Source organism: Anolis sagrei, chromosome 4 (genome assembly GCF_037176765.1).
Source record: "Anolis sagrei isolate rAnoSag1 chromosome 4, rAnoSag1.mat, whole genome shotgun sequence".
NCBI lineage: Eukaryota > Metazoa > Chordata > Lepidosauria > Squamata > Dactyloidae > Anolis > Anolis sagrei.
In genome coordinates, this window is record NC_090024.1 from 30,002,378 (window position 1) to 30,019,543 (window position 17,166).

At 44.9% G+C, this 17,166-nt stretch overlaps 1 protein-coding gene across 1 annotated transcript; it reads left to right on the top strand.

Annotated features, from left to right (window-relative positions):
- The first annotated feature begins 3,962 nt into the window (after window positions 1-3,962).
- On the top strand, window positions 3,963-16,593 carry KLF10 (KLF transcription factor 10). Its single transcript, XM_060775692.2, has 4 exons — window positions 3,963-4,213; window positions 11,732-11,968; window positions 12,751-13,555; window positions 15,266-16,593. Exons 1-4 carry the CDS (start codon window positions 4,178-4,180, stop codon window positions 15,523-15,525), a joined length of 1,338 nt encoding a protein of 445 aa, XP_060631675.2. The 5' UTR covers window positions 3,963-4,177; the 3' UTR covers window positions 15,526-16,593.
- The last annotated feature ends 573 nt before the right edge of the window (window positions 16,594-17,166 follow it).

Here is a 17,166-nt window from a genome sequence, read left to right on the forward strand (position 1 = left end):
TTCTGGAATATTGGCATAATATACTAAAAAAAGCCACAATACGATCAGAGTAATAAATGATCCCTGTTCAGACTTAATGATTTTGCATTTCCAATATATTATCATTTAGTGATTAGGTATAATTATCATATGGAGAGGATGTGTCTCATTAACTCTAGAAACACAAGAAAAATGTCTATTAAAACTAGGCACGAGTAAGCATTGACTCCTTATGCAGAAGGCAGTCTGTCAATAAAGAGCCCTTGCAACGAAGGTGTTGATCAAATGTGGGAAAGAAGGGGTAAGATTCTTATTTAGACTAACCTTATCTAGATGGCCTTGGATAAGCCAGATTCCCAGGTAAGAGACAGATTGGTACAAGGCCATCCAACAAGTTTTAGGCGGAGGTGGGAGTCTTAAAAAGTCACTCCTATTCAAATGTAACATTCCCATTTATTGGCTAGAGCACTTTACTAGGGGAATCCTTTGTTGGGAGGTACCTGAAGGCCAAATATTGTCACCCAGGAAGATGGGAGTATTGGCTGCTTGTTGCCTGGGGGAGTACTTTGGTGGGAGGTACCTGAAGGCCAAATATTGTTACTCAGGAAGATGGAGGCAGTTGTGCAGTATGGACAGGATGGACTTGAAGCTTCAAATGTCATACATGTTCAGCATAGGTTCATCTTGCATACCCATTTATTCAGACAGGGGACATACATGAGAGCAATATTGTGAGTGCAATTTGTGCCTAAATTGCAGCAAAATGATCACACCTTACATTGCTTCTGTATTTGAGGATCTTCAGTTTGTATAAATGCTGAAGTAGCAATGCTGACCATAATATTTACACTTAGGTGTGCACTTACTACTTCATCACACTAGAGAATGAATCCACATTAAATCCTGTTTCTGCCTCCTGCAGAATTCTGGAGGTTGTTGTTTAGGGAGGCTGTTGAAGGATCCTCCCTAAACTACAAATCCCAGAATTCTGAAGGAGTCAGAAACCAGATTTAAAGTGGATTCAGTCTCTAGTGTGTTGAGGTCCTTAATTCTTCAGTTATCACTGAGTTTAGGACTGCAGCTTACAATAAGGCATTGAGGCAAGAGTGATAGAAGGCACAAAAACACAGAAGGATGGAACAAATTTGAAAACTAGCATGTACTGGTTTGAGTGTTGGACTAGGGGTGCTTCCAGACAGCACCAAATCACTGATTTTCCATGCGGGGCAAAAAAAACCCCCGCATGTCCGCACAGAGACCTGTGCAGTATGGACTTAGCCTGGCTGCTTGTTACCCAGGGGAGTCCTTTGTTGGGAGGTGCCTGAAGGCCAAATATTGTCACTCAGGAAGATGGGGGAAGTCGTGCAGTATGGATTTAGGATGGCCTTGCAGCTCCAAAGCCTGGCTGCCTGTTGCCTAGGGGAGTCCCTTGTTGGGAGATACCTGAAGGCCAAATATTGTCACTCAGGAAGATGGAGTATGGACTGAGGATGGCCTTGCAGCTTCAAAGCCTGGCTGCTTGTTGCCTGGTAAAGTCCTTTATTGGGAGGTACCTGAAGGCCAAGTATTGTCACCCAGGAAGATGGAGTATTGGCTGCTTGTTGCCTGGTGGAGTCCTTTATTGGGAGGTACCTGAAGGCCAAGTATTGTCACTCAGGAAGATGGGGCAGCCATGCAGTATGGAATTAGGATGGCCTTGCAGCTTCAAAGCCTGGCTGCTTGTTGCCTGGGGGAGTCCTTTCTTGGGAGGTACCTGAAGGCCAAATATTGTCACTCGGGAAGATGGGGGCAGTCGTGCAGTATGGACTTAGGATGGCCTTGCAGCTCCAAAGCCTGGCTGCTTGTTGCCTGGGGGAGTCCTTTGTTGGGAGGTACCTGAAGGCCAAGTATTGACACTCAGGAAGATGGAGTATGGACTTAGGATGGCCTTGCAGCTTCAAAGCCTGGCTGCTTGTTGCCTGGGGGAGTCCTTTGTTGGGAGGTATCGGAAGGCCAAATATTGTCACTCAGGAAGATGGGGGAAGTCGTGCAGTATGGACTTAGGATGGCCTTGCAGCTTCAAAGCCTGGCTGCTTGTTGCTTGGGGGAATCTTTTGTCGGGAGGTACCTGAAGGCCAAATATTGTCACCTAGGAAGATGGAGTATAGACTTAGGATGGTCTTGCAACTTCAAAGCCTGGTTGCTTGTTGCCTGGGGGAATCATTTGTTGGGAGGTGCCTGAAGGCCAAGTATTGTCACTCAGGAAGATGGAGTATGGACTTAGGATGGCCTTTGTTGGGTGGTACCTGAAGGTCAAATATTGTCACTCAGGAGGATGGGGGCAGTCGTGCAGTATGGACTTAGAATGGCCTTGTAGCTTCAAAACCTGGTTGCTTGTTGCCTGGGGGAGTCCTTTGTCGGGAGGTACCTGAAGGCCAAATATTGACACTCAGGAAGATGGAGTATGGACTTAGGACGGCCTTGCAGCTTCAAAGCCTGGCTGCTTGTTGCCTGGGGGAGTCCTTTGTTGGGATGTACCTGAAGGCCAAGTATTGACACTCAGAAAGATGGAGTATGGACTGAGGATGGCCTTGCAGGTTCAAAGCCTGGCTGCTTGTTGCCTGGGGGAATCCTTTGTCGGGAGGTACCTGAAGGCCAAGTATTGTCACTCAGGAAGATTGAGTATGGACTGAGGTGGCCTTGCAGCTTCAAAGCCTGGCTGCTTGTTGCCTGGGGGATGCCTAGGATGGCCTTGCAGCTTCAAAGCCTGGCTGCTTGTTGCCTGGGGGAATCCTTTGTTGGGAGGTGCCTGAAGGCCAAATATTGTCACTCAGGAAGATGGGGGCAGTCGTGCAGAATGGACTGAGGACGGCCTTGCAGCTTCAAAGCCTGGCTGCTTGTTGCCTGGGGGAGTCCTTTGTTGGGATGTACCTGAAGGCCAAGTATTGACACTCAGAAAGATGGAGTATGGACTGAGGATGGCCTTGCAGGTTCAAAGCCTGGCTGCTTGTTGCCTGGGGGAATCCTTTGTCGGGAGGTACCTGAAGGCCAAGTATTGTCACTCAGGAAGATTGAGTATGGACTGAGGTGGCCTTGCAGCTTCAAAGCCTGGCTGCTTGTTGCCTGGGGGATGCCTAGGATGGCCTTGCAGCTTCAAAGCCTGGCTGCTTGTTGCCTGGGGGAATCCTTTGTTGGGAGGTGCCTGAAGGCCAAATATTGTCACTCAGGAAGATGGGGGCAGTCGTGCAGAATGGACTGAGGATGACCTTGCAGCTTCAAAGCCTGGCTGCTTGTTGCCTGGGGGAGTCCTTTGTCGGGAGGTACCTGAAGGCCAAATATTGACACTCAGGAAGATGGAGTATGGACTTAGGACGGCCTTGCAGCTTCAAAGCCTGGCTGCTTGTTGCCTGGGGGAGTCCTTTGTTGGGATGTACCTGAAGGCCAAGTATTGACACTCAGAAAGATGGAGTATGGACTGAGGATGGCCTTGCAGGTTCAAAGCCTGGCTGCTTGTTGCCTGGGGGAATCCTTTGTCGGGAGGTACCTGAAGGCCAAGTATTGTCACTCAGGAAGATTGAGTATGGACTGAGGTGGCCTTGCAGCTTCAAAGCCTGGCTGCTTGTTGCCTGGGGGATGCCTAGGATGGCCTTGCAGCTTCAAAGCCTGGCTGCTTGTTGCCTGGGGGAATCCTTTGTTGGGAGGTGCCTGAAGGCCAAATATTGTCACTCAGGAAGATGGGGGCAGTCGTGCAGAATGGACTGAGGATGACCTTGCAGCTTCAAAGCCTGGCTGCTTGTTGCCTGGGGGAGTCCTTTGTTGGGAGGTGCCTGACACTCAGGAAGATGGAGGCAAGGGAAAGATCCCAAACATGCCCCTCTCCATCACCTCTTTGCAGGAAGGAAGGAAGGGAGGCAGGAATGGAGGGGGTGGGAAGAGGCGCGCCTCCTGACTCAGCCTCCCGCGGGACTTTCCCCAAGGGCTGAGCGAGGCCGGAGGATGCGCACGCCGAGATGACTCCGTCTCCACGCTGCCGGGCACCCGCTGATCACGCGTGGGCCCCGCTCGCCCATTGGCCGGCTGGGCGCACACCTTTGCCGCCCATTGGCCGCCTCTCCGCCCGCCTCGGCCCGGGGACCCGCCACCTGAATGGGAGACAAAAAGAGGGAAAGCGAGGCGGCGCCCAGCACAGCTTGCCTAGAGCCGCCCCGCAGCAGGAGCCATGCTCAACTTCGGAGCCTCTCCTTTGCAGATCGCGGTGAGTAGGACCACCAACCCGGGATATGCCTTGGGAGGGGGAGACACGGACTGCAGCTAGGCAAAGGCAAGGGCTAGCTTGGGCTCTGCCTCCAGGTGTTCTGGACTCCCACTCCCACTATTGCGCACAGCCTCAGGACCCTTCGCTTAAGCGGCTGAGGGGGAAAAGGAAGGGTCCTGAGGCTGTGCGCAATGGTGGGAGTGGGAGTCCAAAACACCTAAGGATCAGCCCAAGTTAGCCCTTGCCTAGCTTAGAAGGAAAAGTAATGATTCTGAGTATGAGAGTCCTAGAAAAAAGCCTTCCTTGCATGCAAAATAAGTTTGCAATGAACATACATTAATAGAGACTGGACGCGACTATTATAAGGGGTATCGGTTGAGATTGGGCGAGGCGGGGGCGGGGCTTGGGAAGCAGTTGTTGTCCAGGAGGGGGCGTGGCCTAGTTCTCAGGAGGGGGCGTGGCCTAAAAAGCCGCGCGCGTTTGGGATTGAGAAGGGGGCGTGGCCCAAGGTGCGGAGGGAGTCTTGATTGGCGCTTAGAGGAGGGCGGGACCCAACAGCCCTGTCCAATCCCCTGTCTGCCATGCATGGGAACACAACCCAAGCACTCTCAACAGATGGCCATCCAGACTGTGTTTTTTCACACCCTCCCAAGACAACATCTTAATACACTATAATAATAATAATAATAATAATAATAATAATAATAATAATAATAAATCCAATCCGCTGTCTGCCCTTCATGGGAATACAGCCCAAGCACTCTCAACAGATGGCCATCCAGTCTGTGTTTTTTCTTCATAAAAAGGTAAAAGTAAAGGTAGTCCCCTGACATTAAGTCCAGTCATGTCTGACTCTGGGGTGTGGTGCTCATCTCCATTTGTAAGCCGAAGAGCCAGCATTGTCCGTAGACACCTCCAAGGTCATGTGGCCGGCATGACTGCATGGAGCACCGTTACCTTCTCGCCGGAGCGGTACCTATTGATCTACTCACATTTGCATGTTTTCGAACTGCTAGGTTGGCAGAAGCTAGGGCTGACAGCGGAAGCTCACACCGCTCCCTGGAATCGAACCTGCGACCTTTTGGTCAACAAGCTCAGCAGCTCAGTGCTTTAACCCACTGCGCCACCAGGGGCCCCACATCTTCATACACAATAATAATAATAATAAGTCCAATCCGCTGTCTGCCCTTCATGGGAATACAGCCCAAACACTCTCAGCAGATGGCCATCCAGACTGTCTTTTTTCAAAGCCAAAAGAAAATACATTACAAAGCATGCACAAAACCACATATATACACATATATGCAAATATATAAACACATATATACACACACAAAACATATACAGACTGGGTCACAGCAACATGTGGCAGGGGATGGCTAGTACTATATAATAATAATACTATATAATAATAATGGGAAGCCTCCCACAAGGATAATAAAACATCAAAAAGATCTGGGCGTCCCCTGGGCGACGTCCTTGCCGACAGCCACTTCTCTCACACCAGAAGCGACTTGAAGTTCCTCAAGTCGCTCCTGACAAGATATATATATATATATATATATATATATATATATCTCACACACACACACACACACACACAAAATACATATGTACAGACTGGGCCACAGCAGTGCATGGCAGGTGATGGCTAGTATTAAATATAATTATTACTGAACATATATAAAGATATAGAATCATAGAATGAAAGAGTTGGAAGAGACCTCATGGGCCATCCAGTCCAACCCCCTGCCAAGAAGCAGGAATAGTGCATTCAAATCACCCCTGACAGATGGCCATCCAGCCTCTGTTTAAAAGCTTCCAAAGAAGGAGCCTCCACCACACTCCGGGGCAGAGAGGCTGTGAGGAATGTGGGAGTCGGAGTCCAAAACACCTAAGGGAGAGCCCAAGTTAGCCGTTGCCTGGCTTAGAAGGAAAAGTAATGATTCCGAGTATGAGAGTCCTACAAAAAAGCCTTCCTTGCATGCAAAATAAGTTTGCAATGAAGACATTCAATGGAACATACATTTATAAAGATTGGACGCGTCTATTATAAGGGGCATCAGTTGGGGTTGGGCGAGGCAAGGGCGGGACTTGGGAAGCAGTTGTTGTTCCACTGCTGAACGGCTCTCACAGTCAGGAAGTTCTTCCTCATGTTCAGATGGAATCTCCTTTCTTGTAGTTTGAAGCCATTGATTCATGTCCTAGTCTCCAAGGAAGCAGAAAACAAGCTTGCTCCCTCCTCCCTGTGGCTTCCTCTCACATATTTATACATGGCTATCATATCTGGACTTAGTGTCAGGGGACTACCTTTACCTTTACCTTATCATATCTCCTCTCAACCTTCTCTTCTTCAGGCTAAACATGCCCAGCTCCTTAAGCCGCTCCTCATAGGGCTTGTTCTTCAGACTCTTGATCATTTTAGTCGCCCACCTCTGGACACATTCCAGCCTGTCAATATCTCTCTTGAATTGTTATTACATTATTGTATAATGTAATAATATAATATAATATATTGTATATACATATATTTATAATATAGTATTATGCAATATAATACTAATAATTATTATATATTATAATTATATATTTATATTACATGTAATACTATTAATAATATTACAATATAATGGTATAGTACAATATAGTAATATTTAATACTGATATTGTATTATGCTAATAACATAATATATTGTATGTATATATATATTTCTCTAGTGAGAGAAAAGCACCACACTAGAGAAAAAATTCCACTTAAAATCAGTATATCTTAATATATTATCAGTAGTAATTATATTTAATATATTAGTATTATTATATTACAATATATATATATAGTCGTATAATATATTATATTATAACATTAATATTATATATATAATCTATTAGTATTATTACATGACAGTGTTATAATGTTATCATAATAATGTCATAATGTTATGACAATGTTATGATAACATTGTCGTGTAATAAACTAATAATTATATATAATATTAATGTAATAAAATATATAATATATATTATATGTTTATATATATTAATATATGATATGATAATAATATAATTATCCATATAAATAAAAATGTAATGTTCGTTTGTGAGATTAACATAACTCAAAAACTACTGGGCAAATTGACACCAAATTTGGACACAAGACGCCTGTCAGGTCAACGAGTGACCATCACTCATAAAAACACTGAAAAAAACAGCAGAAGAGACTTAAAAAGACAAAAAAATACTTTACAACCCATGCGCAAAACCACATATATACACACATACATACATACAGCCCACGCCAGAGCTCCCTGTCGGCTGTCACCAAGGAACTGGGGGTGGTGACGGCTCCTGGCGTGGGCTGGTCCATGAGGTCACGAAGAGTCAGGGACGACTGAACGAATGAACAACAACACACACACAAAACACATATACACAGACTGGGCCACAGGAATGCATAGTAGGGGACGGCTAGTTTATAATATATATTTTACATCATATTATATTATATTATTATATGGAGCCCCTGGTGGTGCAGTGGGTTAAACCCCTGTGCTGGCAGGACTGAAGACCGCAGGTTCGAATCCGGGGAGAGGCGGATGAGCTCCCTCTATCAGCTCCAGCTCCTCATACGGGAACATGAGAGAAGCCTCCCAGAAGGATGGTAAAAACATCAAATCATCCAGGCATCCCCTGGGCAATGTCCTTGCAGACGGCCAATTCTCTCACACCAGAAGCGACTTGCAGTTTCTCAAGTCACACCTGACACGACCAAATTTTATTATATTATATTATATATATATATATATAGTATTACAACATGAATATTATATATAATCTATTAGTATAATTACATGGCAATGTTATTATTTCAGTATAGTCTTTATATGTATTTATTATATATGTATTTATATATGTATTTATATATGTATATGTATTTATTGTATATATTCTTATATTGTGTAGATTATATTGTATCTATTGTATATAGCGCAGGCCTGGGGCTCAGTGCCTTCTTCCATCCTCTGTGGCTGCTGTTTGTATAATCCCAACCTTCATGCAAATTGGCAGGGGAAATGGGCGGGGCCTCGCGGGGGGACGTGAGGGCGCGAGCCGCTCTCGGAGGAAAGTAGGTGGAAGGTCGCGAGCGCCGGGGAGCAGAGCAGCCGCTGATCACGCTTCGTTCACATGCCCCGCCCTCCCGCCTACTCTTCCCCCTTCCCCAGGCGGCAGCGGCAGCCAATCAGCTCCTGCCGTGCCTGACCTTGGCAGCCAATGGGCGAAGGGCGGGGGCCGTCCTCGCGGAAGAGGGCGCGTGCTGTTGGGAAGGCGCGGGGTGAGTCACTGCAGGGGCCGCCTGAGGTGAGCGGGGCGCGCGGCCAAGCTCACTCGCGCGCTCCCTCTCTCTCTTCCCGCCTGGCCAGTCTTGAAACCCGATTGGCTGGGAGCCAGGGAGGCGCCGTGGCTGTCTGCCTTGCCTTTCCCTCGCAGCCGAGCTCCTCTTGGAGATTCAGATGGGAACAGGCTTCTCTAGCAATAGTAATATATGACAACAGCAGTTGTGCTTGAGCTGAAACAGTTTGCACCAGAAGGAAGACAATGGATGCAGCAAAACGTGGACTTTGCTATTACATAAGTCATGATTGGATTGGGACCAAAAGTGATCCACTGGTAATAATAACAACAGTAATAAATATGACACAGCAATTTTGCTTGAGCTGAAACAGTTTGCACCGGAAGCAGGATTATTGATGCAACAAAATTTGGAATAGTTAACTTTTCTGTTACATAATTTATTATTGTTCTACTTTTTCACCTGGGTTTTTATTTATTTACTAGCTGTACCCGCCATGTGTTTCTGTGGCCAACCTTTCCTCACTCTTTCGCTTCCTTCCCTGCCTTTTCTTCTTTCATTCTTTCTTTCCTTCTCTACCTCTCTCTCTTCTTCCTTTGCTTCTTGCTTCCCCCTTCCTTCTCTCTTTCCTTCTTTCCTTCACTCCCTCTTTCTCTCCTCCTTTCTCTCCTTCCTTCGTTCCCTCTTTCCTCCTCTCCTTCCTTCTCTACCTCTTTCCTTCCTTCTTTCCTTCTCTCTTTCCTTCCCTCCCTCTTTCCCTCCTTCCTTTGCTCCCTTTTCCTTCCTCCTCTCTTTCTTTCCTTCCCTCCCTCTTTCTTTTCTTCCTTCCATTCTCCGCTTTTTGTTTCCACCCTTCCTTCTCCCTTTCCTTCTCTCCTTCCCTCCCTCTTTCCCACCTTCCTTTGCTCCCTTTTTCCTTCCTCCTCTCCTTCCTTCCTTCTCTACCTCTTTCCTTCCTTCTTTTCTTCTCTCTTTCCTTTCTTCTTTCCTTCTCTCTTTCCTTCCCTCCCTCTTTCTCTCCTTCCTTCCTTCCTTGGTATTTTGCTTCCACCCTTCCTTCTCTCTTTCCTTCTGTCCTCCTCTACCTCTTTTCTTCCTCCCTTCGCTCTTTGCTTCCATGCTTCCATCTTTCCCTCCCTTTTCCTTCCCTTTTTTCTGTATCATTTAACTTTTCATCATTTAGCTTTTTGAGTTTTTAAAGCCTTTCCGCTGATTTTGGGTGTGTGTGTGTGTGTTTATGAGTGATGGTCACTCATTAGTCTGTTAGGTGTCTTGTGTCCAAATTTCGTGTCAATTCGTCCAGTGGTTTTTGAGTTACGTTAATCCCACAAACAAACATTACATTTTTATTTATATAGATTTTTATCCCACTTTTCTCCCATGGGTGTGATTCAAAGCGGTGAACAATGGTTAAAAATAGCACAAATTACATGACACAAAGCTTGGAGAAGACAATGATGATGGGGAAAATGGAAGGAAAAAGGAAGAGGGGTCGACCAAGGGCAAGATGGATGGATGGGATCCTTGAAGTGACTGGCTTGACTCTGAAGGAGCTGGGGGTGGTGACGGCTGATAGGGAGCTCTGGCGTAGTCTGGTCCATGAGGTCATAAAGAGTTGGAAGCGACTGAACGAATAATGACAAACATGACACAAAAAAGCACGATATCATAAGCCAAATAAACAGATAAACAAATAGCATATTACATGAACCATATTTGTTGTTTATTCATTTAGTCGCTTCTGACTTTGACCTCATAGACCAGCCCACGCCAGAGCTCCCTGTTTCATGGTATCCTATCCACACTAGGAAAAAGTAAAGCATTGGAGTTGCCCCATATAGTCTCTCCCTGAGATTATACTGATTAGCCAGTATTGCACCATCTGACATCTGTTGGGAAATAGCAGCCTGTAGTGAAAGGACCAAGGGATTGACATATTCGGCCCATCCTCTGTTCAGATATCAGCCAGCAAACCAATAGCTTTCTAAGATCTACAGAGATACTCACAGGAACACCTCATAGAATCATAGAGTTGGAAGAGACCTCATGGGCCATCCAGACTAACCCCCTGCCAAGAAGCAGGAAAATTGCATTCAAAGCATCCCCGACAGATGGCCATCCATCCTCTGTTTAAAAGCTTCCAAAGAAGGAGCCTCTACCACACTCCGGGGCAGAGAGTTCCACTGCTGAACGGCTCTCACAGTCAGGAAGTTCTTCCTAATGTTCAGATGGAATCTCCTTTCTTGTAATTTGAAACCATTATTCCACGTCCTAGTCTCCAGGGAAGCAGAAAACAAGTTTGCTCCCTCCTCCCTATGACTTTCTTTCACATATTTATACATAGCTATCTTTAAGCTGCTCCTCATAGGGCGTGTTCTCCAGACCCTTGATCATTTTAGTCGCCCTTCTCTGGACACATTCCAGCCCTTCTCTGGACACATTCCAGCTTGTCAATATCTCTCTTCAATTGTGGTGCCCAGAATTGGACACAATATTCCAAGTGTGGTCTAACCAAAGAGGGGTAGCATTACTTCCCTAGATCTAGACACTATGCTCCTATTGATGCAGGCCAAAATCCCATTGGCTTTTTTTGCCGCCACATCACATTGTTGGCTCATGTTTAACTTGTTGTCCATGAGGACTCCAAAATCTTTCTCACATGTACTGCTCTCGAGCCATTTCAGCAAATAAAAGTCCAAAAGTGGCAGGCTAAAACCCGGAATTTCAATCTATGGGTGATACCAGATGAGAATCTCCCCCCTGGGCACACAGAAGACTGGGTGACTTGGAAGGCACTGAACAGGCTGTGTTCTTGCACCACAAGATACAGAGCCAACCTTAAGAAATGGGGCCACAAAGTAGAGTCCATGACATACGAGAAGAGCAAACCACAGGCCACCTATTACAATGCAGTCTGAGCCCTGCCACATGCACAGTGGACCTTCTTACAGTGACATCAGAGGCACTCCCAAGTGGCCAGCTTCTGGTCAAAGGAAATCAAGCATAATGCTAATTTTTAAACTTTGTTTGTTTCTTTTTAAATACACAATAACTACTGCTTCTGACATGATAAATAAATAATATCTCTCTCCCCCCATCACTATGCAATCATTTTTAAATGTATAAATATTGTTTGCTTTCTATTAAAAACAACTCTTTTTTTCTCATAGGAGGAAAGTATGGAGATGATTACCAAAAGGCAGCACAATCAGAAGTATTCTTGGAATAATACCACTGAAAAGAGTGATTTCGACGCAGTAGAAGCTCTGATGTTCATGAGTTGTAGCTGGAAGTCAGATGCCAAGAAGTATGCCGAACTGAGACCGATAACGCCAGCGTCGGATACATCAGAAGAACTTGAGGAAAATCTGCTACCTCCTGCTGACATTCCTACAATATCAGCCTTTGTAAGTGTATTCTGTGTATCATTTGTTTGTTTAGAACAGGTATGGGCAAACTTCGGCCCTCCAGGTGTTTTGGACTACAACTCTCACAATTCCTAACAGCCGGTAGGCTGGAGATCGCACTGCCTTGGTCCTTTCACTGTTGGCTGCTACTTCCCGGCAGATGTCAGGTGGTGCAATACCGGCTAAACAGTGTAATTTCTCCAGTGGTGTAGGGTGCAGACACCCCGTGATAATGCGGTATGTCTCATTAAGAGCGTGGTGAGATGTGTTCCACACCGAGCATGCATACTCAGCAGCAGAGTAGCATAACACAAGGGCACTGTGTCTGGTTGTGATCCCCAGGTTGTGCCAGTCAGCTTTTGTATGATATTGTTTCTAGCACCCACCTTTTGCTTGATATTCAGGCAGTGCTTCTTGTAGGTCCAGAGTGACTCCCAGGTACGTGGGTGCGCTGCAATGCTCCAGTGGGATTCCTTCCCAGGTAATCCTCAGAGCTCTGGATGCTTGTCTGTTCTTAAGGTGAAAAGCACATGTCTGTGTTTTAGATGGATTAGGAATCAGCTGGTTTTCCCTGTAATAGGCAGTAAGAGCACCTAGAGCTTCGGATAGCTTCTGTTCAACCATCTCAAAGCTCCCTGCTTGAGCAGTAATGGCACGATCATCAGCATAGATGAAACTCTCTGTCCCTTCTGGCAGTGGCTGGTCATTTGTGTAAATGTTGAACATGTAGCTATGTTGTACAGATTGCTTAATGCATTTTGTTTTTGTTGTTCTTTTTTTAGTGCCTAACTCCACCCTACAGTCCTTCCGATCTTGACATGTCTCAGGCAATCCATCAAGCAACACCAGCACCACCTGCTGTACAAAGCAAGTGCTGGAACGACAAGGTTCCAGCACCAAGAATACTGAGATCTCAGGCAACAAGTGTCATTCGCCACACTGCGGACGCTCAGCTTTGCAATCGCATAACTTGTCCGGCAAGAACTATGAGTGTTTTGAAGCTTCAAGATGATATCAAGACTGAGGCAAATCAAACAGAACTGCATTCAGCACCAGAGTTGCAGGAGAAACAATGTCCAGTGCTGCCAAATAGTCCAGTGCCTTTTATCCAGACTGTATCTGGCAGCCCTGTCCCTGTCCTTGGGTCAGTACAGCAACCAGCACTGGTCACTCCCTCTCCTCCTCTGCATGCAGGGACACTCCCTTCTGTGCCTCTGGTGTGCCAGATGGTTCCGCTCTCTACTAACAACTCCGTTGTGACAACAATAGTGCCCAACACTCCTTGCAATCCATTGACACCAAACCTTTGTCAGCCGATGGTCTTCATGGGAACCCAGGTACCCAAGGGAGCTGTCATGTTTGTGGTGCCACAGACTGTTATTCAGAATCCAAAGGCACCAGTAATCAGCCCTAACGGCACCAGACTCTCACCTATTGCCCCGGCCCCAGGTTTAATCCCTGTTGTAACAAAGATCACTCCATCTGCTGACTCCTTAAGGATAAGAAGTCATGTTTGCACCCACCCAGGATGTGGAAAAACATATTTCAAGAGTTCCCACCTGAAAGCTCATGTTAGAACTCACACAGGTAAATGATTCTGAAATCACTCAATATGAGAAATTTGAAATTGAGGAGTGTGTATGTTATGTGCATGCGTTGTTGTTCATGTGATAAAATTCCTCCTTTACTTAACAGCATTTAGAACTGGAAAAAAACATATCAGAAGTATCTTGATTTTTTTTCTCTCAGCATTCCTTGTTATTTCTTTCGGAATAGAAAACATTTAGCAGCAGTGAAATCCTGTACATATTTGTAAATATAAGTAAAGTTAAAGGTTTCCCCTCTAGTCGAGTCCATCTCTGGAGGGTGGTGGATGAGCTCCCTCTATCAGCTCCAGCTCCTCATGCGGGGACATGAGAGAAGCCTCCCACAAGGATGATAAAACATCAAATCATCCGGGCGTCCTCTAGGCAACGTCCTTGCAGACGGCCAATTCTCTCACACCAGGAGCGACTTGCAAGTTTCTCAGGTCGCTCCTGACACGACAAAAAAAAAATCTCAATTTCTAAGCTGAAGAGCCAGCGTTGTCCAAGGTCATGTGGCCTGCATGACAGCACAGAGTGCCGTTCCTGCCAGGGTAGTACCTATTGATCTACTCGCATTTGCATGTTTTCAAACTGCTAGGTTGGCAGAAGCTGGGCCTAACAGCAGGACCTCACCCCGCTCTCTAGATCTGAACCACCAACCTCAAGTTCAGCAGCTCAGCGATTTAACCAGTTGTGCCACCAGGGGGCCCCATTTATAAATATAAGCCCCATTAAATTCACAGAGGATTATTTTATGGTAAATGTGTATAGGATTGCTGCCTAAAGGAAGCTACTGCTTTTTCCATTGCAAAAAACTCCCATATATTTTTCCATTATTATTTTGCTATTCCAAAATGACTTGTGAATCTAACAGTCATATATCTACACCTGGGGCATAAAAAGTTTAGCTTGCAGGCCATATGCATACCAGAAAGGAGAGGAACAGGGAAAATATACAATTTGAAAGGGGAAAAAACCTATCTCAGAACATGCATACCCATAGCTATGATAAATATGTGAAGTCACCAAGGCACTGCTGCAATCCTTGTCTGTGGAGATAGCTTATCATATGAAGGCATGTCATATTTAATCAATTTTGCATTGGGAATGTTCAGCCACTTTAGTCTAATATCCCATTGGTTTCATAATATAAAATTTGGTATGAATATATATTTTTCTGATTTTAAAAGCAGTTATCTACTTGGGTTGCTGTGAATTTTGCAGGCTGTATAGCCATGTTGCAGAAGCATTCTCTCCTGATTCACCCACATTTATGGCAGGCATCCTCAGAGGTTGTGAGGACACCTCTGAGGATACCTGCCACAGATGGGGTGAAACGTCAGGAGAGAATGCTTCTGGAACATGGTCATACAGCCCAGAAAACTGACAGCAGCCCAGTGATTCCAGTCATGAAAGCCTTCAACAACAGTTATCTAATTACTTTTTTGGAATAATCTGATTTATGTTCTAGCAGTTAGTGTGATCCTAAGACTTATATTTTGCTTTTGGAAAGTAGCTATATTTCCTCTCAGACTGTGTAGCATCATAAGCACGGTTTTTCTCTAAGCTTAACTACATTAACATTGCAGATAATGATTTCTTTTTGCTTGGTTTACTTATTTGTGAATAGTTGTAGGAAGAATCTGTATGATCTGCTTTTGGCAAAAAAAAACCCCACTCATGGTTGTGATTCTTATATTCTGTATTTCAGGAGAGAAGCCATTCAGCTGTAGTTGGAAAGGCTGTGAGAGGAGATTTGCACGTTCCGATGAACTCTCTCGCCACCGTAGAACACACACAGGGGAGAAGAAATTTGCCTGCCCAATATGTAATCGGCGATTCATGAGAAGTGACCACTTAACCAAACACGCACGTCGCCACTTGTCAGCCAAGAAGTTGCCAAACTGGCAGATGGAAGTGAGCAAGCTAAATGATATTGTTGTATCCCATACTTCAGCTCCACCACAGTGAGGTATAACCAGCCGAAGACGCTATTAACTGGGTATTGTCACTGTGGTTACAGAAGCAAACAACTTGCAGGCCTGGTTCCCATTTCAGGCTCATACAGAAGAAATGGTTGTGTGTTTTCTGCGTGCCAGTGACCTAAGAGACAAGGGATTTCTCTTTTACTTGGAGGAAGGATCAACTGAAGTGTCAAAGCCAATGCAAGAATGGGGCTTGAAACATGTGTCAACTTCATACACATTGTAGATCAGCGTGGTGCAAACTAGAGATGAGTGCAGATGTTTCACAAGAAATTGTTAGCAAAGCACAGGAGGAAATGTCAGTTTCTGGTACAGAATCAGGGGTAACATTAAGTTTATACTGAAATGCTGTAAATTCCTTGGAAGCAGAAATATTCAGTTTTATTCTCTTCAGTTGTGACCGATAGTGGAAATCGAGTCACCAAGAGACTTGAGAATAGTCTGTTTATCTCCATACCATAATATATCAAGTGTAACTAATTATAGCATTTCTGAACAGTTGTCAAACATGTAATTAAGTTACGATATGGTTGGATTATTCTAACATGGAAGTCTAATAGTATTTTTACTATTCTTTTTGAAAACATGATTAGTATCATTAGTAGTACATGCCCATCTTTTGATATTTCTGCTTGTGGTTACATGTATACTTTCCACTGCATTTTCAAAACCTTGATACAGTGCACTTTGTTTTAGCTATAATCTTAAAAGGTAACTATGAAGCTTTTGTTTCTCTTTGAAGGAAGGAAGGACAAGAGTGACATGCTAATGCTATTTTCCGACATTTTACTGTCAAAAGATAGCTTAGAATAGAAGCATAAGTGACTTTTATATTTTGAAGGTATAGTTTAAAGCAGGCACGGGCAAACTTGGGCCCTCCAGGTGTTTTGGACTTCAATTCCCACAATTCATAACAGCCTCAGGCCCTTTCCTTTCCCCCCTCAGCTGCTGGAGAATGATGTAATATCAATTTTGTGACTACTTTAAAATTTGCACAATGTTTCTTACAAAGTACTTTATACCTTGTTTACAATAAAAATCAGTTTCTTAAGAATGTACCGCTTCTCCTTTGTTAATAGTTTAAATGGAAAATGACATTAAAGGCCAGTTTTGTTTTTTGTGTCAGGAGCGACTTGAGAAACTGCAAGTCGCTTCTGGTGTGAGAAAATTGGCTGTCGACAAGGATGTTGCCCAGGGGATGCCTGGATGTATTGATGTCTTTGTCTTACCATCCTTGTGGGAGGCTTCTCTCATGTCCCTGCATGAGGAATTGGAGCTGGCAGAGGGAGCTTATCCACACTCTCCCCGGATTTGGACCTTCAACCTATCGGTTTAACCCACTGCGCCACCGAGGTCTCCATCAAAGGCCAGTGCAAGATCTGAAGATAGTGAACATCAAGCTTCTGTATACAAGAATTATGTACCTGTGGATTCAACCACCAAGGGCTTGAAAATACTCTCCCAAAAATCCACAAAACAAACTTTGATTTTGTCTTTTAATTAAATAATATCATTAGGTTGCTGTAAGTTTTTTTGGGCTATATGGCCATGTTCTAGAGGCATTCTCTCCTGACGTTTCGCCTGCATCTATAGCAAGCATCCTCAGAGGTAGTGAGGTCTGTTGGAA